At 44.6% G+C, this 25,783-nt stretch overlaps 1 protein-coding gene and 1 long non-coding RNA gene across 6 annotated transcripts; one reads left to right on the forward strand and one right to left on the reverse strand.

Annotated features, from left to right (window-relative positions):
• Positions 1-3: 3 nt before the first annotated feature.
• Positions 4-22,651, forward strand: phc2b (polyhomeotic homolog 2b (Drosophila)). 5 transcript variants are annotated; one of them, XM_076147229.1, is made up of 16 exons: positions 4-231; positions 8,554-8,893; positions 9,523-9,684; positions 9,780-9,857; positions 10,333-10,494; positions 11,540-11,674; positions 11,813-12,107; positions 14,938-15,254; positions 15,721-15,970; positions 18,202-18,413; positions 19,026-19,161; positions 19,403-19,505; positions 19,616-19,730; positions 20,163-20,508; positions 20,630-20,981; positions 21,098-22,651. In XM_076147229.1, exons 2-15 carry the CDS (start codon positions 8,612-8,614, stop codon positions 20,782-20,784), a joined length of 2,748 nt encoding a protein of 915 aa, XP_076003344.1. In that variant the 5' UTR covers positions 4-231; positions 8,554-8,611; the 3' UTR covers positions 20,785-20,981; positions 21,098-22,651. The 5 variants fall into 5 exon arrangements, with proteins under 5 accessions (XP_076003344.1, XP_076003343.1, XP_076003345.1 ...); XM_076147228.1 differs by having other exon boundaries at positions 20,630-20,977; XM_076147230.1 differs by having other exon boundaries at positions 20,630-20,969.
• Positions 3,784-15,027, reverse strand: LOC142996285 (uncharacterized). The gene is made up of 3 exons (XR_012961746.1): positions 14,908-15,027; positions 11,520-11,681; positions 3,784-6,343 (listed from the first exon to the last, which is right to left on the reverse strand). It is a non-coding gene; the product is annotated as an uncharacterized LOC142996285 (long non-coding RNA).
• Positions 22,652-25,783: the final 3,132 nt, after the last annotated feature.

Here is a 25,783-nt window from a genome sequence, read left to right on the forward strand (position 1 = left end):
GCCGTCCTGAGCTCGCGCTTGTCTGCTCGGGAGCTTGAGAGTCGATTTAGCCAACATCCAGAAATGGTGTAGAATAACAAGAAAAACACCGAGGCAGAGCGGCCGGAAAGAGGAGAATTCCCGAGGCTTTCACGACGAGGGTATGGAGACTCCACACTTGTTTCTCTACGGCGGGTAACGAAGGCCTGTCAGTGTGTGTCGGAACGCGTGAGGTCGGCCGAGCAAGCTAACGTAAAAACCCCGCGAGCCCCGGGACGACAGCAGCGACAGCAAAACAGCAACAGCTTCTATTAGCTTGCTTGCTAACGTTGTCAATAGTTAGCAGCAAAGTGTCGCCTAGATACCATCAGATAGTTAAGTAAACATGCAGATGGTGAACGATCTCAATCGAAAGACCTCTGCTAGTTTTTCGTGTTGTTTCAAATGAAAATAATCGCATTAGTTGATATCAACGAGCTATGGAAGGAAGTTATATATGGAACAACTCGACGTCTGTGTGTTATTACAAGCTTATTGACGATATAGGTTGTAGGTTTTTATTTGAGTGAGTATTTTGAAGTTGACTGCTCGTTTTTGTGACACTGAAACATTGTCTCATTGGTCGTGACCTTTGCACGGAGGAGGAGCGAGTTATTTCGGCCGTCAGACTCGGCTGTACTCTGCGGTCGTGGCCTCCCTGTGACATAAATGTGGTCTAAATAGCATTAGATGCCATTAAACGGAACAAGCCTCCAAAAGGTTTATTCACACGTGTGTTTATCTGTGTTGTTACAGGGAGTGCATCTCCCGAGGTTGACTAGTCACCCTGAACTCTCAAGAGGCTCAGATCATGACCAGCAATGAGTTTATTTACAGATTTAAAAGACATTTGGGGGTTAATTGTTCACAAGTACATCATGCTTTATCGTGTATGTTCAGCGAAAATATCACTTTCTTAGTACCATCAAAAGCGTGTGGCTTGTTTAGTAATAGTGTCTTAATTCAATGCTTAGTCTTCACATGTAGATAGATTTGTGCCCATCAGAAGTCATTTACAGGTTGTCTGTAGGCATGCATGAAATTAGGCTTTATATTAGGGTTATGCCTTATCAGTATTGCAAATGTGTTCTTACTCATACATTTTCATTTATTTTGGACATTAGCTCAAATGTGACAATTACAGTTAAAATTATGGTTCATTCTCTGAAAGTCTGTGGAAATCCAATTAAAATGTTTCACTTCTTCTTATCTTGTAAAGAAAATGTCAGCCAGATCAACACCTCATGCTGACGCAAGTAACATTCAGTGCATCTTTAAAATGTTAGAATTTGTGTTCATAGGCAGATGGATTTCTCCATCAGATTGTAAAGCAGTCTTGTTGTTTAGATTAGTTCGTCTTGATTGAAGTGCTAGACTCAGGGACAGATGGCCCAAGATCGCCCTGGCGCCAGCATTGTTAAAAATGCTAGAGTGAAGATATTTACTAATGTTTTGCCTAAACAAATGACATGGTTTCTGTATTCAAAGTGCTAGGAAACAGTGAATAGTTAAGTTATAAACAAGAACAGACACAAGTCTGGATCTGTCCCAGTAGAAGTATTATAGGTACATTCAACTGGTAGAAACTAGGCAAAAGGCTGTTAGCGCTGACTGAAATTATTATGCAATTTCTGAATGTGGACCAATGACAGACATCATCTTGACCTTAAAGCTTTAGCTTCATTCTGACGCATACAGTACGGAGAATAGTGCATCCAAAACAGGTCAGGTTAAATTAGGTCATCCTCCTCATCATCATAGCAGAGGGACTTCCCTCCATTTTGTCTCATGCAAAACAGGATTATAGATAACGTTAGTGTGGTACCAATATGGTCTAAGCAATCATGAAAGTGTGAAATATGCTAAATATCCACTACCAGGTTGTGCAGTTTCAGTAACGAGATTAGTATGTATGAAATTTGAAAGAAATGTTTCCGTCTCCAAACAAGGGTGAGATAGGGAAGGGAAATACAAAGGTATGATACTTAGGCCATAAACTGTACGTCTTATGGCAGATCTCAGAGTTGAGATTCCAAAGCGTCCCTGGGCCCAGCTGTTTCCCCCGACCTAGTTGAGCGTTTGATGGCTGGCACTGGCATAAATTGAACATGCTGCATTGTAACGAAGACAGGAAGCACATTTCCCTACATTTCCCTTTGCTGCAGCTCATTATATTTGGCTCATACCTGACCTATTTTCGCTCACGGTGTGAAGAGTGATGCTTTGCAGATTGCTTTGAGTGATCTCAGTATCAGATTAATCATGCTGCTAATCTGCAAGGTTTGCCAGAGCTGTTTAAGAGTGATTTAGTTTTCCTCTGCTTTTATTTCTCTTTCTCTATGTTGACTTTATCAGATATTACAGCCCAAGTGACTTTTGCTGTGTTATAGTTGTGAAGTTTTGCACCTGACAGGCTTAATAAGCACAGACTGGACTCAATGGCCATGGTTACAATTTGCCATTTAATGTGACTTGTATCCGGATCTAAGCTGAATTAAGTGGCATGGTGTAACTAATGTCAAAATCAAGCAAAACTGTTCTCTATCTGCAATGCATTGGGCTACATGTGCTTTGGTGATACACACAAGTTCAGCACAGTTTACCCAGGGAGCAGCCAGAGGCCCTTTGCACTGGTCTACTCAGCTGTTTAAGGCGAGTCAGATGTCTCAGTTACAGCTACACGACCAGTCTGCTTCAAGATCAGAGGGCATCTCACTCTGACACACTCAAACAAATGTAATGCACTACTTGGTCTGTTTGGACAAGCTATGTCCACCATGATCAGTCACAGGGGACGGCCCTGGCACCATTACAAAGTCCTCTGAGGACACTGATGGGAGCACATGCTGACGTTTTATAGTTTGAGTTGCAGTGCTTATAATTAAAAAAAATCATCTAGACATTTTGTTGGGGGTATTTTCATCTGTTAAGTTATTTTTAAGTAAACACCACAGTAAAGGTTGTGTTATGATCTGAAGGGAAATGGATGAAGTAGATGCAAGTACGTCTCTCAGATCGCAATGTCCTCAGCTGTGTTTGTTTAGGAAGGTTCGGTCATGGCCCGGTGAAGAACTCATTTAATCCTGATCCAAGATTAACAAAAACATTTCTTAACTTTAGGAGAGGATGTTTTTTTCCATATTTCTGTCAATTACTGCAGACACCCTGACGTTTCACCCGGTCCAGACTGGAACCCGCTCAGACACAATGCATATCATTGTGTAGTATAGTATTTTATTCTATGGGTTTCTTAGCTTGTCGTCCTCTTAATTCTTCTCCTCTGACCTCTCCTTAACCCACTTCTCCTCAGGCTGCTCCTCCTCCTCTTACTTTATATCTTTTATTTTCATGCCCTTTACATCAGGCTTCTTCTTCCTTTGACTCCTCTTAAATGAGCTCTTCCATCTACTACTTGTTCCTCACCTCAGGCTCCGTCTCATCCTCTTTCCCCTTAATGTCTTCCTTTATCCCATTCCGCATGTCCTCATTCTTCACCTCAGGCCATTTCTCCTGTAATGTCCTCAATCTTCCTCTCAATGTCCTCATTTACCTCAAACTCTTGTCTCCTCTTGACTCCTCCTTAATATCATCCTCCTGTTCAGTTCTCTGACTTATTCTCTTCCTCTGTCTCTCCTTTAACTTCCCTTTCCCTGTTCTTCACGTCATGCTCTTTCTTCTTCACTGACTCGTCTCTAATGCCCTCCTTAATCTCTGCCTGCACACCCTCCCCCTTGTTCATCACCTCAGGCTTCTTCTTCTCCTCTGACTCCTTAATTTCCTCCTCTGACGCATCCCCAATGACCTCAATTTCTGTCTGGCTGTCCTCCTCCTCCTTCCTCAATTCAGGCTTGTTCTTCTCCTCCGACTCCTCAATGTCCTCCCTTATCTCCTCTTCGCCCTTTCTTCATGTGGCTCCTCCTCCTTCCTTCTTTAGACATGCTGGGGTGAAGAAACTGCGGAAGTTCTTCTATGTGGAGGCTCTGTAGAGCTATGGTGCCCTCCTACTGTTGTGATTCTGCCAACTACTTGAAGCTTTTTGTGTTGCCTTCTGCTGATCTTCCATTCCTCTCCGTCTGCTTTGAGATCTCCATGAGCTTTTTAGATCCAATTTGTGAAATTTCTTCATTTGTGTAATCCTTGGCTAGTTTTATTTACCCTTAACTCTCTCACTGCCACCACTGTCATGGAGTGTCTCATGACCGTCCCTTGAGCTGTCAATCTTTGGGTGCCTCATCAAGCAGCTTGTATCAAAATGAGTCACCCCATCCTGCTCTTTCCATTGTAAGGCAACCTTGTCAGCTGCACGGTTCCCTCCGCCAAATGGTAAATTCAGCGCTTGTGTGTCTGTCTGCACCACCAGCTAATCTATATGCTAATGAGAAGATCATAATCAATGAGGTTCACGCATGGATGGCCCCAATCAATACCACATTGCACCAGCAAATGATTCAAATGGCTACATTTCATATAGCCAGACAGTTGGGTGGCGTGTTAATGCATCGGGCCGAGCGGCTGTGTGTGCCATTATCCTGTGGTTTTATCTACCCTATCCCTCGTTATGAATACTCCTGTCATTAAAGGGAGGTTTGAATTCAGCTGCAAAGCTATCCCATTTCACCTTTATGAGGGGGGGTTGTAATTTTCAACACAGATTCGTCTCTTTTTTTGTCTCATTTTAATAACAGCTATAAATAGTTTTCTCTGACATATCACTGAGGATTTTCTGGCACGTCCCTCACTGATTGTAATTTATATATTTAGTTGAGTTAGGGCTTTAAGGGTGAACCTTTACCAGGATTGGGATAATTGTTGTTACAGATCTGGTCTACCATTACCCCCCGCATGACAGGCAATTAGTGGTATTAGACTTCGATTGAGGACCACAAGTGTACTCCTTTATTTTCAAAATTAGTAATGATTAGGGTCCTGTAAGAGAATGGGCTGGATGTTCAGTCTGGCTCTAAGTCACTGCACCTGTCCATGGCTAAATCTTCTCATAGGCTCAGATGGAGGTATGTAATTCATGGTAATGGACCCGTCTTAGCTGTAGCTGTAGCAAATATGGAATTAAGCCGCCACTTGAAATGCAAATTGTTATCCTTAAATTACCCGCAATATCTTGGATTTTAAGCTTTTCCGAAAAATATTTTGAGTGATGATTACAGTCCAGGTGTTGGGTCTATCCATCATACCAAATCCAGTATTCAAGCAGCAGTAGAGGGGGAGGGGAGATGCAGAGTAAAATCATTACCATCATCTTCATTAGAGACGATCCTGCTGTCCAATCAGCACGCTACTCTGCACGGGGATTCCATAGGCACCCCGTTGGCTGTCGCTAGGATACCAGATAATCAGGAGGCAGGCCGGGGCCTGGTTGGTGGAGTGGGGTGTTGATGCTGGGACGACGAGCTAGCTGTGTGTTGGGGGTAGACAAGAGGGGCTGGGGGTTTGGATACACCACAGAAACACACTCACACACGCTCACTCATTCACACAGCCAGCCAGCCAGCCAGCCACTCAGTCAGGCAGGCAGACAAAGAAGAGCAACATCCTGCAGGAGGACAGCACGCTCCCGGGGGATGGGGCATCATACCCCTGCATCGCGTTGGGGGGGCCGTAGGAGGTAGGAGCACCAGGGTTAGGGGTCTTTGTCTCAACAGCAGAGTACCCCTCCACACACACGCACATCGGTCTGCATCTCCTTGTTGTAAAGGCTATTATCAGGCATCAGTCAATTTGTGTTGTTGGCAAATGTGCTCTTGTGGTTTAAATGTAATGTGGGTGACCACAGTTTGCCTGTATATGGGCTGGAGGATACTGATGGAGGGTCCTGCACTTCCTAAGTGTGATCTCAGCTCTGAGGAGACAGCCAGTCTGTCTGTCTGTCAGCCTCTTAACTCCTCCATCCTGCAGGCTATGCGGATCCTCTAGACACAAATCTGACAGTCGTCTCCTGTGGTTTCATGATGTTAGTCTGGCCGCAAAGTGGGCAAAATTGTTTTGTTATTGTGTTGACCAGGTTTTGCACTGCACCGCACAATGCTGGCACTACTCGTCTGAAACACGCAGGCCGAACCATTTTTACACGAAACCATCACAAACAAACACGGTTGCCAGTGCAGGTGTAGTAGGATGTGGGATTCAGATTTGGAGCAGGGGGGTGTTCTCTCTCGCATCACTGATGGATGGGTGACTCCTCTCACTCAGACAGGGCCAGCAGGCATCATTACCAGAGGGGATTCCCAGCCTGGGAGGCGATGACACACAGGCTGTGTGGGATATAGTCTAGAGGAGCACATCCAGGCAGGATTTGGCAGTGATGGAGCTTTAAAAAAAGGAGAAAAAATCACATGGACCAAACTGGATGTCTAGTGTTTTTCACAAACAGACACAATGCTAAGACAGAAGTAGTCATTCGCGTGGTGTGTTGGCTGTTTTACAATGTGTTGACATGTGCTGTTAATGGATGGGACAGTGCTACAGTGATGAAATACACAAATGAATTCCAATAGAATTTCAAATGATTTGTATGCTACACATACAAATCATATACTGCGTCTATTAATAGAATAGCACAAACAATCCAAAATGTGTTATTTTTATTATTAGGGGCTCTAACGTGTTCTTCTGGTTCATGACACGTTAAAGCACATTGAGCTCTGTGTTCCGTCTTCTGCCAATTCTTTGGAGGAATGTGGTTTATTAACATTGCACTTTGTGTCCGGGCCTGCTTTGTAGCGGAGGTGAGCAAAAGAACTGTGCTTTGCTTCTTAATCCACTCAAAAGAACAATGAGGAGGAGGGGGAAAATAGCTTAAAAATGTGCCACTGTGCCTTATTTAATTACCTCCATTAGACCCTCTCTCCTCTTCAACCCATTTTCTGCTAGCTGAACCTTCACCCCTCTGCCCTGTGCTCACTTGCTCTCTCCATTCCACTCTCATTCACTCTTCCGTCCTAATGTGCACACGTCCAACCTCCGGGCCAGACACTCCTTCTGCCCCCTATTTGCCTCTCTTTTCTGCTCTGTTGCATCAGCTGTCATGGTGATTGAATTTTGCCTACACACCCTCCACCTCTGCACCGCCACCATTTCCAGTTCTTGATGAGTTTTGCATGTATTTGCATTGTGACTCCGGCCTCGTCGCAGACTTCTGAATCGACCGAGTGTAAAAACTTTTTACTTAAGTTATTTCTGTCTCTGCTGTCAACCTCTCAGCATTTTACCATCACTCTTTCATGCCAAGGCTCCTTCCTTCTCCTCTGCCTAGAGAGCGCTGAACCCTTATTTTGTGCTAATGGATAGTAAAGCACCAGGGGACCAACCTTAAAAAGGCTTTTATGCAGAGGGCCTAAGTCATCCTACCTCTTGATCTATGTCTTGATGACTGACGTGGAGAAATAGATTCAGAAGGCATATATGTTGTATAATTTAGTTTTGGCACAGCATCAGGAGTTTTTGTAGTTTGATACAGTATCCTTACTTGGACATACATGTATATACTTCTGTAAAAAACTTAAAAATTAAAAAAGTTTCACAGTACTTTTGTCTTGTGTAATTGCAGAGACTGATTAGATAGTGGTGTTGGTCCAGGGCCAACTGGTAGGTGGGTGGGCTGCTCTCATATTTGGAACAGCCTCTGCCCTATTAAGATTTAAACTCACACTAAACGAATGTGTACTCCTTTACATAAAATGGTCAGTATTTAAAATGGAATTTTGTGGCCATTAGTTCACTGGAATTTGTAGTTCAACAATTCAAAATGTCTAAACCCCTCTACACCGGTGTGTGTATGTGCGAGAGTGTGTGTGAGAGTGTGAGAGTGAGTGAGTGTGTGTAGCTTCTAGATAGAGACATAGATTTTCAGACAGATGAGGTGGGTTCATTGTTAATTCCAGAAATAAATGTACATTACACAAACACTAAACAGTGCTGCTGATACGATTTGATTTATGAAGATATGTTTCATGATGATGATGATCTTTGTCAATATAGTAATTGCTTTATCAGCTGTGGTAGCTGATATTGTCAAAAAACAAAACAAAGCAGCAGTGTGTGCCCAGAACAGTCTTTAAATAGCTACTGATACAGACTTAATTAATATTCCCCAGTATGTTTTCCTGTTGCCAGGAAATCATGGTGTGGCTCAGCAAACAGCTCATGCTATTTCTGTTTCAAAGGGAATTGGGTTTGATTCCAATTTGCATTTCAGCCTTAGACTTTGGCAGAGTAGTTTGCATATGCCTGTGTCAAAATTGGCTACGGTGCAAATGTTTTCAGACCAGTACTAAAATTACCATCAACCTTTATTTATTTTAACTATTTATTATCTCTGTCTATTCATTTCTCTCCTCTACATCTTTTAAAAATACATTTTATGTGTGTTTAAGGTCCTATATTTCCTCATATTTGATGCACTGAGTTTAATTATGTCTTTGTTTGTCAGCTGTACTTTTGTTCCGACTAAAGAACGTTGTTCAACATGTTTTCTTCCTTGACATTTTACTCATGCACTGCTCTTTTCTGGCCTTCCAGGCACAGGAGGGCAATTCAGAAGAGCCGGGGGTCAAAAGTGAGAAGAGCAGAGGGCACCATGGACACTGAGCCAGCGGCCCCTGTCTCCACTGCCAGCAGCACCGGAATGTCCACCTCCTCCACAACATCCACCTCCAGCACCACAGCTGCCAACAGCAGTAGCACCCCTAACACTACTAGCACAACTACCACTGCTACTGCCGCTAATAGTAGTGGCAGCAGCAGTAGTAGTGGTACTAGTGGCGGTTCTAGTAGTACGACAACAACAACAACAACAGGGAGACAGGCAGTGCCTCAGATATCTGTTTACAGTGGAATCCCTGACCGACAAACGGTACAGGTAGGTTCACTGGTGTAATGATGAAATTACTGAAGATTTGAATTGCTGTTGCACTTTGCATGTAATCTGAGGACATTATCAGACAGCCACAAACCTACAAAAGTCAGTCAGCTCACACACACATGGCCACACTTTGCTCTGCTGCCCTCTGTTGGTGTACATCAAAGGACACCATTGTACTCGTGATTCCTTCCTGGGTTAAGTCAATAAATCAAATAAGAGCCATTTGTATTCCTGATCAGTTCACAAATGAGACGTTAATGTAAATTGACACTGACATTTCTGCAGACATATCCGACTGACTGAAAGACTGCTTTCTGCGCTCACTCTCCTCTTGGGTAATGTCCAATCAGCGTTTAGTGCTGATGGAGTTATGGCGTCAGGGGTTATGTCTGTTCAGGCCTCCTTTTCTTATATTCAGCCTTCGCACAATAAAGTACTGTTGTCTCCAAGCAGTTTTGAACATAATGCTCATTTGTGCTCAGTGTAACTTGGAACACATGGTGTATTCTTGAACACTACTTAAGAACTCCATTTGTGACTTTGAAATTCAACACATACAAAACTGTTGGAGAAAAGTGGCTGAATAATGAACTCCACAGACACTCTCTCTCTTTACTTCTATGCAGGTGTTCCAGCAGGCGTTACACAGGCAGCCAAACACAGCAGCACAGTACCTGCAGCAGATGTATGCTGCCCAGCAGCAGCATCTTATGTTGCAAACTGCAGCCCTCCAGCAACAGCACAATCTCAGCACCGCTCAGCTGCAGAGCCTGGCCGCTGTACAGCAGGTCAGCAAACACAGGACACACACGTCACACAAAATAGCCATTTTCTTAATAGTCTTTTAATATCTTCATTCTCTCATTTCTTTATCTTTTAACAGGCCAGCATCGCAGCTGGCCGGCAAACCTCTTCACAAAATGGCACTTCATCACAGCAAACAGGATCTACTCAGACTACGGTGAGTGCAGTATTAAATCTTTAGACATTTATTTGAAAGACTCCAATATATCTTTGGATTACCATTGAATTAGGTTTCGCACCAATATACTTTTGAGCGACTGATCATTTAAGCAGCTCTTGAGTAATATATCTTTTTGTTCTCATCTTGGATTTAAGGATTGATTCTAAAATGGGATATGTTCTATTTAAATTGGAGATGTCTTGAAGGTATTATTTGCCGTTGTGTCTTACATAATTTTACCTATCTGTGACTCCATATCTTATCTCGTCCTCTTGTGTACCTCACAAGCGGTATGTAGACAAGTACCAGAGTCACTACCTTCTTATTAAGTATCTACTCACCATTTAACAATTGATGTATATTTTAAAAGCAATCAGTGCACTACAGTGGTATTTCACTTAGCATAAACACATTAGTGTCAGTGGAGGAAGGGCACGTGTATCAACTAATTATCTTTGCTCCCCCCCCTTAGATCAACCTGACCACCTCCCCAGCGGCAGCACAGCTGATCAGCCGGGCGCAGAGCATTAGTTCCACCCCCACTAGTATTTCCCAGCAAGCTGTTCTGCTGGGCAGCCCAACTAACCCCACTCTCACGGCCAGCCAAGCACAGATGTACCTACGCGCACAGATGGTAAGGGGGAACGGGATTGTTCATACGTGCATAAACACAAGTGCACACACACACAAACACACTCACACACGGCATGAATAAACGGCCATACTACAGCTCCTCTGGAGGATTAGTGTGTGTGTGTGTGTGTGTGTGTGCGTGCATGCTCGCGCGCTTGTATGTGTGTGTGTGTGTGTGCGTGTGCTGTCGTAAATGTGTTTTATTTTCATTTCACCACCAGAGTAGGTGGTCAGGTCATGAGGGAGTCGGTCAGGATAAGTCTCACAAGACGGATTATAACCTAAGTGGGAATGAATTGAATGTGCTTAAATGCCTTGGAAACATGTTCAGACGTCACAAGTGCTGTGGCTTTATCATCCACTTAGTTTTAACACAGTTGGTTAAGGAACATAAAGTTGTTTTAGTACCTAGTTCATCAGTTCCGTTATGGGTAATGTTTGGGTTTAATTATGCTGTCACATATACCATTCCTTTATGATGACTTTATGTTGTTATGCCCTCAGCTTGTGGTTTCCTTTGGCCTTCTTTATTTCCACATAAAAACCTCACCAACAAGAAGAGTAGAACATTTGATGTAATAAGTGCTAGAAAATCTTGAATAAATTATTTTCATTTTACATTCAAAAAAGATAAATTACGATCATTTTTTACATTACGATCATTTTGGCAGACGCTTTTATCCAAAGCGACTTACATTACATTCCCACTTCGCAGAAGGGGGAGCAATTGAGGGTTTGGTGCCTTGCTCAGGGGCACCTCAGCAGGGGCTCGAACCGGTGACCCTCCGGTTCCCAAGCGGAAGCACTACCCACTGATCCACTGCCTGCTAGTTTGTAATGTTCAGGGTCAGAGTGGCATCACAATCTTTGCACACTGGCTCCAAAACAAGTTGCTCTCTCTTAAACAGCTTATGAAGGCTTAGGATTTTTAATGGTTCTTATTTTTTGGTGATTTGTGATTTTTTTTTTTTCCTAATGTGGACTGCAAAAAATAAATAAATTCACAAGTCAATTTATGGTACTCACTGCTTTCTTCTGCTTTCCAGGCCCAGCAGAGTAACCTTGTGCAGGTGGCCAGGAGTTTGGGTCGGGCCGTTCCTCTGTCCCCTCAGCTCATCTTCACTCCTACAGCCACAGTCACGGCCGTCCAATCAGAGAGTTCCACGCAGGCTTCCTCACAGGTATTACCTAAAGTAAAACATATGGGATTACTCTCTGGACTAAACATCCTTCAGAAAAGTCAGATTAAAGGCAGTGATAACACAGTTTCATTCATTCTGAGCCTATTTCCTTAACCAATCTCCCTCTTTGTGTCCAAGAATCAGGTCCAGAACCTAGCCATCCGCGGCCAGCAGGGGGCGACTGTGTCCTCCTCTCAGACGCAAACCCTGCAGGCTCTCAGTCTGAAGCACACCCCCGTGCCCATTCAACCTGCCTCACTTATTAAAAGCCCCAGCCAAGGGACCCAGGCCTCTACAGCGGGGAAGGCCGGCTCCTCTGACAGCCTCCCCGAAGGAGGAAAGAAGGGCGAAAGCACAGCGGTCACAGAAGTGCGAGCTATAAACATGAGCCGCAGTGTCACAGCTGTCAGCGCACCGCCTCTCATTGCTCCAGGTAAGCTGTGGGTCCCACATCCAGTAAACTAAACATTTTACAGAAGCGTTTTTGCTTCATCCTCAATTGATTGTTGTTGTTTTGCTCATTGTGAAGTATGAGTAAGTAATGACAAGGAAGTGACAGTAACAGATTTTTGACTGGCACCCCTAAACAATGTACAATATGTATTAATGATAAGTGGTTTTCTTAATTCTCTGTCTGGTTCCATTTGATTCACTTGCTGACTCATACTTATATCTGTTTGTGTGTGTGTGGGGGGTCATAAAACTTCGATGTACTGTACATTATTAATGCATGGTATTTAGTTGTGTGCCTCTTCATATTCCTGTATGTTTTGGGGTAGGGTGTGTGTGTGTGTGTGTTTGGGGTCGAGTATATAAATGTCTGTGTATGGGGTTGGGGGTGGGGAGCAAGGATTACGGGAGCGTGTGAGTGCACAACTGTGTCTTTGTCTTCCTTTGTTGCGGTAATGGATTCACATAAAATAAAAGGGCGATTGGAAGCTGCAAATCTGGCTGCGCACAGTCTGGAAAAAAAAAATTAACATTGGGTTGCCATAGCAGCAAGCCATGAGGGACAGGTGTACCCATGAGATGCTGGGGAAATGAATACACTGTGGACCAGGAGGCGACATGGCAGGCTGCTGGGATCCACAGTGGGATAAAGGCAGACAGGCTGGGATTCAAGAACTCCATAACCGGGGCTGCATGCACTTGATTTCCAGCCTTTAACCAAAGGATGCTTTTGTCATCCACATGCGGTTATACAGTATGTTTACCACTTTCATTGACGACCGACGTTCCCATGGCTTAATGACCTCTTTTCCCATGGCTAGTGGATGGGACAATACAGAAAGGACAGATAATGAGGTTAGAAATCTGGTCCTAGAGGTCATTTGAGCATTTCCTTGAACCTCTCCCATGGTTGTCCATGTCCGATGAGGTCATTGTATTTAAGTTTTACTCTGACTTTACATGATACCATTACTAAAATACTATGGACATAGTTTATGACGACTTGTTTTCTTTGGAGTAGCCCGGTCTTTATGTCATGTTAGAGTTGCATTCAGTTAGCCTGTCCTTCTTAAAGTTCAGACCGATTTGATACTGAAGCTACTAACCTCTCTTTTTCTTATTGCGTTAATGTGGGAAAAGATGTCTCTGTTGATTTAGTTCAGAATGTGTTAAGTGAGCCAAAGTAGCAGCCACAGTTTGAATGTGGAAACTCAGGGATTTTCCAGGGCCCGGTGCTAGAAACCCATGGGGAACGTGTAAACTCATCTTCCTTGAGACATTGTGCAACAACATGAGCACACAGAGACAGCCATCTACACACTTGCATAACTTAAGGGGAGTGTGGGACACTGCACCATACTGAAGAATGTGTGTATACATGTGTGGGCGAGGGGGGGGCTGAGTCATTTCACTCCTTAATCCCAAGACCTTGAGGGGGGAAATCGCATTTAAATGACTCCCCCTCTCTTGCCCTCCTTCCAAGACCACTCTCTGTTCTTCATTAGGGGCTTAAGAAAGCTGTCTGGACCCTTGAGGAGGGTTAGTTGTATCCGGTACAGAATGATTCAGAAATCCCCCTCCCTCACTCACACAGAGGCTAGCGGCAGAATTGACGGATCCTGACGCTTCAGTTTAACTTGCTTTTCAACTGTGAAGTGCTTCATGGGTTAGTATTGTTGATTATGATGTAGTCAGCTGTTAGTTGTATCCATCCATCCAAGGCTCCTTTCCATTTTACTAACTCTGTAAATCTGTATGCCATACCTTACCACCATCTCTGGCACCACGTCTCCATATGTGAAAAAGAGAACTTTCCTCAGCAGATCTGCTAGCATGAAGGAGACTAAGGACATGTGAACCCTGCTGGACAGAAACATCTATATTTTCCACAGCAGGGTACAGACTGTGGTAAGCTCCTCACAGGAAAACCTTGAGACCAGATGGAGCCTGTCCCACACATAATATCGTGAAAGGGAAGCGGGGAGCCAGGCGGGGATGCGGGGGATTAAAAGACAAACGCTGATGCATTTGGCAGCGCTCCGTGTCAGACTTATTATGGACTTTGTTAACATTGCCTAACACACCTCCGTGTTCACACAGATCGCCTGGCGGAAGCTGATACAGCCGAGGCGCAGTAGTAACATGGACTCGATTAATCTTCTTGGTTCCTGGTAGAGTTTTTCCTTATGAAGGACGCAGTAAATGGGCTGAGGCTGATTCACGTTACCTCTATGAAGCGTGTCATGGACAGTTGGCTCTGCCTGTTGGTTCCTGAGGCATTGGTGTGAATGTGTTAGCCTTGGGCCACAACCTCTGCAGTTTAGGAACACTCATCTCACAAACACATACCATCACATTACATGATTGATGGACTGTCTTGAGCTTTGGGGCAAGTTATGAGCTTAAGTCTTCTTTTTGCCCACAACAGCACCAAGACGCGGTGATGTACTTGCTTCTACACCTTCAGTCATTAATCATAAACCTTCTTAAAATGAATTGCCTGTACATCTTTCAACAGGCTCTTGAATATTACACCCTGTTAACAAGAGGCACAGTCAGGACGTTTCTGTTTTGCACACGTCTACATTTTTGTTTCTGTTGTTTACGAGCCGGTGGCACAGTGCTGCTGATATACAGACTTTGGACACTTTGTGGAAAACAAATCACGGTTATGGTTTGTAGTTGGTTTTGTAACTGTATTGATGAATTGAAGTGTGAAGGCATTTGACAAGACAATGGCCTGCAAATGTGAGCTGTGTCCAGTTTCAGCATTGGGTCTTTACCTGACTGTTGGTGTCTTGTTCTCCTTCAAGCCTACACCCAGATTCAGCCGCACTCTCTGGTCCATCAGCACAAACAGCAGCAGCAGCAGCAGCAACAGTTTGTAGTCCATCAGGCCCAGGGCACCCAGAGGACCCAGGGTCAGCTCCTGCAAACGGCGTCCATTCAGCCATCGCAGCATCCGGTCCCCGTGTTGCCCAAACCTGCTCCCCACCAGCCGTCCACGCCTAGCCAACAGGCCACCATCTTCCACTCCACCATCAGTCCCCACGCGCTCCACTCCTCCCTCAGTCTCGCCAAAGCTCAGCCCGTCCAGCTCACTGCCATTAACCTACAGATACAGCCAACGGTGAGTGCACTTACACACACACACACACACACACACACACCTCACAGCTGAGATTTACATTTAATAAGTGCGATGAAAATGTTTTTGGCAAAGCTAACGGTACAGGAACTGGAAATCAATCTTGCATTTCCATCCAGTGGAGCAGCGACGATGTGATGAACCTCTTTTACACACGTGACCAGTTTTTAGTGGTAGATCCGTTTTTTTTGTTGCCTTTGTTCACATTCTTTAAAACGGCAGAAACTCCCACACCACAGACAATATTCTATTATTTTCCAATATTCGTAACATAGGAATCTTCTTACTTTGGGATTTCTGCTTGAATATTTTCCTTGCGGTGTCACATTTTCCGAGCCTGATGGATTTCCAGTTCGGCCTCCGCTGATCTGCGTCTTACAGCTTTTGCAGACCTCCTTTCACAGACTTTCTTTCCTCTTCACCTCTTCTTCCTCACGCACACCCAAAGGCCTCTCGCTTGGTTCAGGAGAGTAAAGACAAACCGACCTCGCTGGTGGTCAGAGAGAGATGTGCGACGCCCGCCGCCGCACAGCAACCGCAGCTACAGCAGCTACAGCAGCTACAGCAACCGCAACCGCAGCAACCGCAGCAACCGCAGCAACCGCAGCAGCAACCGGCCGCTTCTCCATCACAACCCGCCAAGCCTGTAGAGCAGCCCAAGGTGGAAACGGCCACCACACCTGCCGTCCAACCACAAGGTGAGGCTCCTCTTTGTTTCCCTTCGCTCAGCAAACTGGTGTCGACCCTGAACTCTGGAGCAGTTCACTCATTCAAAAACACAAATATTGTTTTGTGTTGTTCACTCTATAGCTTTTACTCCAGTCATAACGTTGATTGCCTTGTTTAACACTATCGCTTCATCCTCATACATAAGCGACCGTTTGAAGACAGGCAGCTCGTCCATTTTGAAGCGCTTGATGTGAACACGAGCATAAAGGTTGCGTATTGTAGTTTAAAGCCGATCGGGAGCCGATCCAAAGTACCTTTGTGCAGCCTATTATACATAACGACTGAGCCAGAGGGGCGGGCATTCCCCTGCTGGAAACGTAGCGCGGCACACACACACACCCAAAGGCCTTCAGCAGTCTGACATCAAACGGTAAACTCAGGAAATAAATAATTGGCAGGTTTAGATAATCGACTTTTGACAGCAGTTCAAAAATCAAAGCAACTCTTGAAATTAGCTGTCCAAATATGGGCGTAGTGATTCTCTGCCTGGCCCTGGAGTCTCATCTCTTTGTGTAACAGAACAATATTAGTCTCTTCATTTCTACTTTGCAGGATATGTCAGGAACTTGCCTCTCTTGTCTATAGCCAAGTGTGTCTTCAATGAATATCTGAATACAATAAGCAGAGGAAAACATGACTTCACATTTTACTTTGTGGAGGTAAGGATTGCTTCACTTTGGACCGCTTGGAGTTTGTTGCTGAAGTAATGAAGTCTGTGACACGTTAGACGGTTAGAAAGCTTTCAGCCGCAACAAGAAGATTACACAAGTTGGCGAGTCAGCAAAGACATTTTTAACACTGCTGCGTTTTTTGCTCTTTGTGCAAATGTGTGTGCCAGATGATTTGATGAAGCAGTAAAGTGCTTTGACTCCGTTTGGCAGCTCTCTGATCACAGCAGCACACACACGGTGTAGAGGGGAATGGTGCTAATGTTGTGTTTCTCGTCAAATGAAACATTGTGTGAAGCCACAAAGTGCTTGTCTACATGCTAACCTACATTTATCCACTGATAGGGACACAAACTCATCCAAAGCTTTAAACAAACCTCCAGGTAAGAGCAGTGTGTTTGTCAGGCTCACTTACTGTCAGAATATCAACTTCATCAGCTTCGAATCCGTCACTCAGCATCTCCACACAAACAAACTTACCGCTAACCACTTGGTAGCACCCGACCCCAGTTTGAGAACCCCTGGTGTCGCCGCTGTAGCTTTGCCGCCTGAATGCAGCGCTGCGTGTCCACGTTTACCTGGAAGAGCCGCTTTAGAGCAACACACACGTGCTGATGTTGTAGTTGTGCGGTGTGTGTGTGTGTTCCACGTTGGTAAGCTTGGAGTTAATGGAGGAACTCGGACGCCGTGTGCATGTTTGCGCGCGTGCGTGTGTCTCTGTGTGTGTGTGTGTGGGAGGGACAGGAGGCGGGCCCTCGCTATGGCTCGGGGGTGCAGCACACACACGCACACACACACAGGAAGGAGCACGCTGTGTCGGATCATAACAGCGGTCGTTCCACGCGTTATGCGCCGTGAGAGCGGACGTGTTGCGGTAAGATCTGAACTCTCTGTGTGTGTGTGTGTGTGTGTGTGTGTGTGTGTGTGTGTGTGTGTGTGTGTGTGTGTGTGTGATGATGTGAAGTGTTGCTACGCGATGTTTACTTTCGCTTTAAGGGGTTTAGATCAGAAAGATTCAGATTCTGTTATGATTTAGCATCGAAACTCCGCGTGGATCGCCGTAAACTAAGACTCAGCAGCGGCGGCGCTACAGTTTACTTTACTTTACTTTACTTTACTTTACTTTACTTTACTTTAGTTTAGTTTAGTTTCGTTGGTTGGTTTAGAAAATGGAATAATCTGATTTTGGATAGAAACCGAATGTTGATGTTGATGGATAGCAGGGTTGAGTGATGAGCTCCATCTGGTGAACATGTGAAGAAAACAAACCGCCCAAAGCTGCAATAACATTCAAGCTTTCTCCTCTGACAAACAAACCTTTTGTATTCTGAACATTTGAGCAGAGTGATGTTATGATTGATGCCTGTTTATGTGAACACAACTGGGATGAACACAATGAAAGTGTGTAAACAGAAAGGATAAGGCTTGACCTCCTGTTGCCGGTGTGACCAATGAATGATTGATGAATGTTTCCTCAAAGTCACTGGACTAATGAACAGCTAATGAAGAACTGCTGCTCATTTCCTGGTCAGGAGGAGTCTCGACCAAGAGGCAGAGTTCTGCACCTGGTACCCCACCTCCAGGCATGACCTCGGGAACCGAGAGCGAGGCGCCCACCGTGACGGGCAGCACGCCTCAGAATGGAGAGAACAAGCCGCCCCAGGCCATCGTCAAGCCCCAGGTCCTCACGCACGTCATCGAGGGCTTCGTCATCCAGGAAGGAGCCGAGCCGTTCCCCGTGTGTGTGAGTGTCTCCTCTCCCGCCGCACCGCTGCTTTCCTGGCACACCAAAAAGCTGTGAACAAGCAGGAAGCAGCAGGTTCCCTAGTGTAGCTGTCACACGTGAAGTGACAGCTCGCTGCTTCCTACACACACTGTGTGATTCAGTCCTTAATGATGTTACAGAGTGAGGTAGAGCTCTGCTGGAGTTCAGGCTTCATAGTGACACAATGCAGCCAATCAGCTCAAGATACTTTGTTACATTAGTGATAGAATCTGTGTCCCGCCTCCATCCACCTGTGACCTGCCTGACTAGAGCTTCACACCACTTCACTCTTCTCAGACGTCCCACCGGACATTCGATATGGTACCTCATACAAAAACTATATCTTCTACTTCTACAATCTGAACATGTTCAAATGCAACACACTAGAACTGGAGAACAGCAGGTAAACTCCATTTCTAGCCCGTGTAGTTTCTAGAGCTTGAGTCTTACTGCCACCTACTGGACATATTTTGTACATCTTAACTATTTATAAACAAAGAATAAAGGCACAGCTATGTGAGACCACAATGGAAATGGAATTGCACACTTATCTCTCACCGATGTCACGCAACCTCATCTTCCTCTCACCAGGTGGAGCGTCTGCCCATCCTCATCGACAGCCCAAAGAAGCATCAGGACCATCAGCTCTCCTCAGACCCGGACAAGACGCCCGTCAGCAACCCAGCGAATACCACCGACTCTGAGGCCGAGGACATGAACCAGCCGGGTGAGTCACAGCTGCTGCAGGAAACAAGATGGAGGGGAGTTCTACAGACCGTGAGATGTTATTGTTGATGTGTTTCAGCTTAGAGAAGCTCTAACGGTAATGTCTCCAGTCTATGATGCTGCTTATACTCCCAAACAACAAAATCATGTATGAACTATAATGCACTGGAATATTCCTTTGGTTCCATAGGGGAAACTCAAACTTTAGACGTGTGCTAATCCTATTCTCTCCCTTCCCTCAGACAAAGAGGAACCTAAGCTGACGTGTGAATACTGCGGCTGGGTCGACTTCGCCTACACCTTCAAGGGCTCCAAGAGGTTCTGCTCAGTGGTTTGTGCAAAGAGGCAGGTCACCTTCTGTAACATCAGCTTTACCTCTCAAACACTCGCCTGCTTCCTGAGTTGTGCCGCGGCGGAAGGAAAGCCCCTAATGGCTCTCGCCCTCCTCTCTGCAGGTATAACGTGGGATGTACCAAGCGAATCGGCCTTTTCCGCCCAGAGCGGAGTAAACCCACAAACCGCTGGCGCAGGAGGTCACAGGGCCGACCGAGTATCGGAGCTAAGAAACAGGTAGGAACCAGCCAACAAACTCTTTCCATCTGCTTCACTTTCGGACGCCTGGATTTGACACAAACCATGAAATGACTTTACAATCTACTTTGTTTCTGTCCTGCTGCAGGGTGTGAAAGTGTAGTCTGTTTGGAGCTTAAGTGTGTATGGAATACAGTGTGTGTGTGTGTGTGTGTGTATTGTGTATTGTAAGCCAGATGTGTCAGCACTTGACAATAAGTCATTGGTATCGATCTGACGCTCCTTCCAACTCCCTGCAGGTGCATAATGAGCATTTTATGCTGCGGGGCGATAAAATTTAACTTCTCCCCGTTTTAATGTTTGCTGTGATTAACACAACGTCCCAGAGCTTCTACTGATAAGGCAACCAAATGCTGAAATGCTGATCATGGACATCATGGCTGACCATCTGCCCTCAATGCTGCGTTTCAGAAGCTGTCCCCTTCACCGCAGCAGCAGCCTCAGCCTCAGCCTCAGGGCGGCTCCGTGTCGTCGCCTCACCCCTCTCAGCCCAGCCAGGAGGAGTCCAGCCCGTGTTCGGACATGTCCAGCTACGAGGAGCCGCCGTCTCCCATGTCAGCGGCCAGCTCGGGGCACCTGGCTCCTCCCTCTCCCCCGGTCCCGTCTCAGGTCCCCGTCCACCGGCAGCCTAGCAGGGCCTCCGAGCAGGAGGGCGGAGCTACCAGAGACGTTCACACACCCTGTCAGCAATTCTTGCCAAACGACCCCGGCAAGTGGAACGTGGAACAAGTGTACGAGTTCATCCGTTCACTGCCAGGTCAGTGGGGCGAGCAGAGACCTGCTGGGGGCTCAGGGGCCTTTCTCTTCTCTTACATACACGCAATGGAGCTTTCTAGTGCCACTAACTTCAGCCTCGTCCCTCTCTTCTGTCTGTCCAGGTTGCCAGGAGATAGCAGACGAGTTCCGCTCTCAGGAGATTGACGGACAGGCCCTGCTCCTGCTAAAGGAGGACCACCTCATGAGCACCATGAACATTAAACTGGGTCCTGCACTTAAGATCTTTGCACGTATCAATATGCTCAAGGACTCTTAGTCTGCGAAGGAATGTGTGTTTTTGTGTTTGTCATCACCTACATCTGTGTGTGTTGTGTGTGTGTGTGTGGCAGGTAGGGGTGTGTGTGGGTCACTGGGCAGGGCAGAAGGGGGGTGCAGGCAGCCCTGAGGGATGTTAGACCATCACAGTGAGAAGGCACGGGGCTCGTGTGTGTGTGTGTGTGTGTGTGTGTGTGTGTGTGTGTGTGTGTGTGTGTGTGTGTGTGTGTGTGTGTGTGTGTGTGTGTGTGTGTGTGTGTGTGTGTGTGTGTGTGTGTGTGTGTGTGTGTGTGTGTGTGTGTGTGTGTGTGGAGGGAGAGATGCAACATCACAGCACGACATCACTACCGTCTCACTTTCCCCCCAATTCTGGATTTGTTTTCTCTGTAAATAATTTGACTCCCCTGGACCCAAACACCAGGATGACAGAACCATGTGCTGTACATTCCATGGTTGATGACAGGACACACTCAGAAGTTCTTTCACCAATGGCAGCAATTCTTAACTTAACTTAATTCTCACTTGACAAATCTGCAGGACTAACGGCTGCTTTATGAAACACTAAATAATAATAATCCTCATTTCTGTTTCTCTGATCGGGCTTCATTAGATGACTTGGATCAGATCCTGTTAGTCTTCACAGATGTAGAGGTAAACATCTCTACTTCAGATGAAATGAGTCAAAGAGCCGCAGTGACGTCTGTGCCAAACTCCTCCCCCTGCACACACACATCATCTCATGAGCCGGTTCTCTGGATGAGATGAACGGGCTCATGTCTTCTACATCCGGACTCTGCAAACAGGAAACTCATGAAGAAGCTGCAGTGACACACACACACATGTGGCAACAGGGTCAGACTGCAACTAAGAATAAATTATTATTATTATGATTCATGTTAGTTTTTACTTTTGGTTGTGTGTGTGTGTGTGTGTGTGTGTGTAGCTGCGAACAAGGCTACCTTCAATTGTTTATTTGCTCATCTTTGTTCAGTAGCTGCTCTTCTTCCTTTCAGTCATCGATTTTCCTTTCACGATCGACCGCCCACCCGCTTCTCATGCGTACTTAAACGCTTACAAATGATTTCTTTGCTGCCATTTTAAGGTTATTAGCTCAAATATGTCAGATGATTGATTTCTTGCCCTGTTTTGAAGACATTAGACACCAATGGAACAGTGTGTGTGTGTGTGTGTGTGTGCTGCTCTCTTCACACAGATCTACTTTCAGCACTTTTTTCTCTCTTTTTGTCCTAAATCTTGGAAATTGTGAATTTAGCGTTTATGCCACAATGCTAAGGATTTGAATGTCCACCGCAGGTCTGATGAGGAAAATGAATGAAATCAATGTGGAACTATGTCAGTTTTTAAGTTAACATGTTTTTTATACAAAAATGCAGTGATATTAAATTTTGAAATATGCAAATGTGTAAATATCACAACCTGGAAGGTGTTTTCAAATGTTTTTATTTTGTTTCTATTTGTGTTTTGTAGCTGTGATCAAAGGACAGATTTTTTGGATATTGCTTTGTCAAATGCCTGTATTTATAAAAAAAAATGTTTCACAACATTTTGCAGTTATAAATCATTTGCAGCACAACAAATGGCTTGGAATGTGTGTGTGTGTGTGTGTGTGTGTGTGCTATATGCTGCAAACACACTGTATTTCTTTCTTTCAACACACGGAATCTCATGGTGAAGGTGTCTACAGCGATTGTGACCTTTTCTGTGTGTGTGTGATTTGATCTCTTTATAAGCATAAAAAGCAAGTTTTAACATTGCTGCCTGAAGGCGATAGGGAAATGTCAGACTTAATATTGACAAAACGTCGTCTTGTGATACCTAAACCGATGATGTCATTGAAGCAAATGTGCTGCAAAGGTATTAAAACCAGGGGAGCACAAGTTTGCACCATTTTCTGTTAAAGAAATAACAAATGTAACTTGTCCTTGTTACACTTAATACCTTGTAAATCTTCCCCAGATATCCATCCATCCATCCGTCTCTACACCTGCTCACGGTGACAAGATTTACAGGGCCGCAGCGTATTCCTCCGCCCATATTGCAATCGATTTTTTATCCCATTTCACTTGTTATTTATGTCTTAGTTATATAGAATTTAATTTACCATTTTACTCTGCAGCTGCTCTCTGACAGAGGCCTCAGAAAAGACATCATGACTCAGCCTTGGTCCATTCGTCTCCACTGCTGTCCACAAAACCAGAAATAACCTGAAGTCACCTGGGACCTATAACACATGAGTCATCTTTTATTGATCATGAGGGAATGTTGTGAGTCTCTACACACACATTTTGGAAATAGTACAGTAATGGGCATCATTTTCAATAAAAACACTGGACCTGACCTGAGCTCTGTACACTTTGATGTTCAGGTCAGTGACTCAAGCTGCAGGCTCTGGAGGCGTCGCTGATGCTACTGACCGATTCTCAGCGTGAGGGCGCCATTTCCTCCGTACAGGAGCTTGTAGGTCCATCACACAGCCGTGGCAGGGAACAGCGTGGAGATGCGTGTACAGTAATTGGAACCGGTTGATGCGACAGGAGGCAACTACAGCAGCTTGTCACAACACATCAAGCTGACCTCATTCTTCCCTTTCAACAGAAATTCCATCACAATGGCAGACACAAACGTTGAAGAACAGCTTGTGAAATCCAGGACTTAGTCACGTCCTGATCTCAGCTGCAATGAAACACAGCACAGGCAATTTCTTGTTTAATCACCTTTATTATAATGTAGCTTTGTTTATTCTAAATGCCTTGTGAGGGAACTAGGTGGTTATAATAGAGGCTTATTTATTGACTTCAATGAATCCCCAGGACGATTTGCTTAATAGGCCTTATAAATGGACCAAACTAAAAGGTTACAATACTGACCATTTTATTAATGATTTTACAGGGCAGCTGACCTGAGGGGAACACTGCTGGCCACCCAGGGAAGACGGCCGCTGCCTCAGTACAGCCAGAACACACTGATTTGTGTTGCCTAACAACCATATCCTCCAACTCACAGGTCTGTTGAAGGGCAGATGTGTAAAAGTGTGTATAGTGGCCTTTAGATGTTGCACAGGTAAAAGATGAATCGAAGCACAAATGGGGAAACTGTTATAAAAAGGAGTAAAATTGTTGGTCAAATCTAACTTAAACACTCCTCTGACCTCTTAACCTCTTCTTCTCACTTCTCCAAAACAAACAATTTAGTGTCCGTGAGAAGTTTACATCCCTGTCTCTGTCATTCAAACACAGGAGGAAGAATACAGGACTCCCTCCAGGCCATGCTGCAGGGTGGCCCCCTAAAAGGAGACCTGAGCCTCAGGCTGCTGAGCTGAACCGGGCGGCCTTTGGGAAAATCAGCTCAGTCTCTGGTCCTTCATATGCACTGATCCTCGGGGAGCTGCTGCTCCAACCAAGACAGGCTGAGGCTGCGCACATCAAACAAGCACTGGTGACTGTGGTCTACTCCTGAGCAGTAGTTGGGTTTCAGCATGTAGTTTAGAGCTTCTAGTTAACTGCTAGGATCACAGCTTTGTTCTTCTCTTTTCTTCTGTGGTTTTTTTTGACACTCAACTACTTCTGCATTCTGAAGACACCATTCGAACATCAACCTATTCAAGACATTATTGGTAATTGGACATTATTTGGTGTTCATATCTGAAATATGAAGCATTTTCCAGCTGAAAAATCCCCATTTAAATCTCTTCCATTTTCCTCCAGGCACTTCCTGCCTTCAGGACCTGTTAACTTCTTTATACTTTCAGAGAAACCATTCAAGCATTTTTCAGACCTTCAGACCCGTTCAGTGTTTTCAATCTTACAGGCATTTCATTTGCATTCAGCAATGATTTCAGCGTTTTCAATCATAGCACATTTTCTTCAGGAAATGAATTTTTTGTACATTTTGAATCACTGATTTGAAAATTAAAAAAGTGACTTTTGCAGCTTTTTGTCTGAAGTCTATTTCATTTTTATAATGAAATCAAATAAGTTTTAAAGACACATTTACAATCTTCAGGAGGAAATGTTGTTAAATACTAATTAAGAAAATATTGATTGATTGATTTAGAACTTTCACATGGACAGGAACTTCTGTAACTTTGTGCACTTAAACATCAAGGTGCACCAAGTAGAACAAAGCCAAAAGTCCTGAGCTGCTCTGAAAACTGTTCACTTTGCTTCCATCAACATGTAACACACTGGAGTTGACCCACCTACACACCTGGTCAGTCACACCTGTGAAGTATGACCTAGCAGAGCCCTGATGCAGCTGACCAATCAAAACAGAGGGCTTTCGCGAGGGGGCCTTAAAGAGACAGTAACTAAAATGAACAGTTTCCATTCAATGTGCGCAATTGTGGTTCAGAGTGGAAAAGCACAGTTAATAGCTAATTGACACACACAAGGTTTCATAGTAGGACCCTAAAGTAAATAAACCCATATATATATATCTGTATAATAGGTCCCTTTAATGAGAATATAATGGGGTCATTTGACTTCAGCTGGAGGGTCGATTCTGAAACACATTTCTTATGTTCATCAAAGATCAACATCTTCAGGAAAAACATAAAATAAAAACAAAGAATATGAGAAACCAAATATGAAATATTAGTAGTTTAAATATCTGTCACTGGTTTCTGTTCCCTTCTTCTTCTTCATGTTTTAAAGTTGAACATGTGTAATTTTCCAATGGTAGTGCTCAATGAAAAACGACTGCTGACAACAAACTTGGCACTGTTTTATCATTGTATTATTTAATTTCATTTATACTGTATATTGCTTTGAAATTTGAAACAGTAGGACATTATCATCGACAAACCAGACTCCGTCCACAAACATGTGGCAGAGCATCGTATGCTGGTACAGTTTCTTACTCTCTACTCTTTGTTACATTTCAGTTTAGCCTTAATAATTCCCACAGTTACAATCTCCTTACAGACCTGAATCAATAGAAATGCTCATTAATGCTCTCTATATCATTAATGCTCTACAGTG

This window comes from Genypterus blacodes, unplaced genomic scaffold (assembly GCF_046128005.1).
Source record: "Genypterus blacodes isolate CSIRO-AG114 ecotype Tasmania unplaced genomic scaffold, CSIRO-AGI_Gbla_v1 ptg000037l_1, whole genome shotgun sequence".
In the NCBI taxonomy this organism is placed as follows: Eukaryota; Metazoa; Chordata; class Actinopteri; order Ophidiiformes; family Ophidiidae; genus Genypterus; species Genypterus blacodes.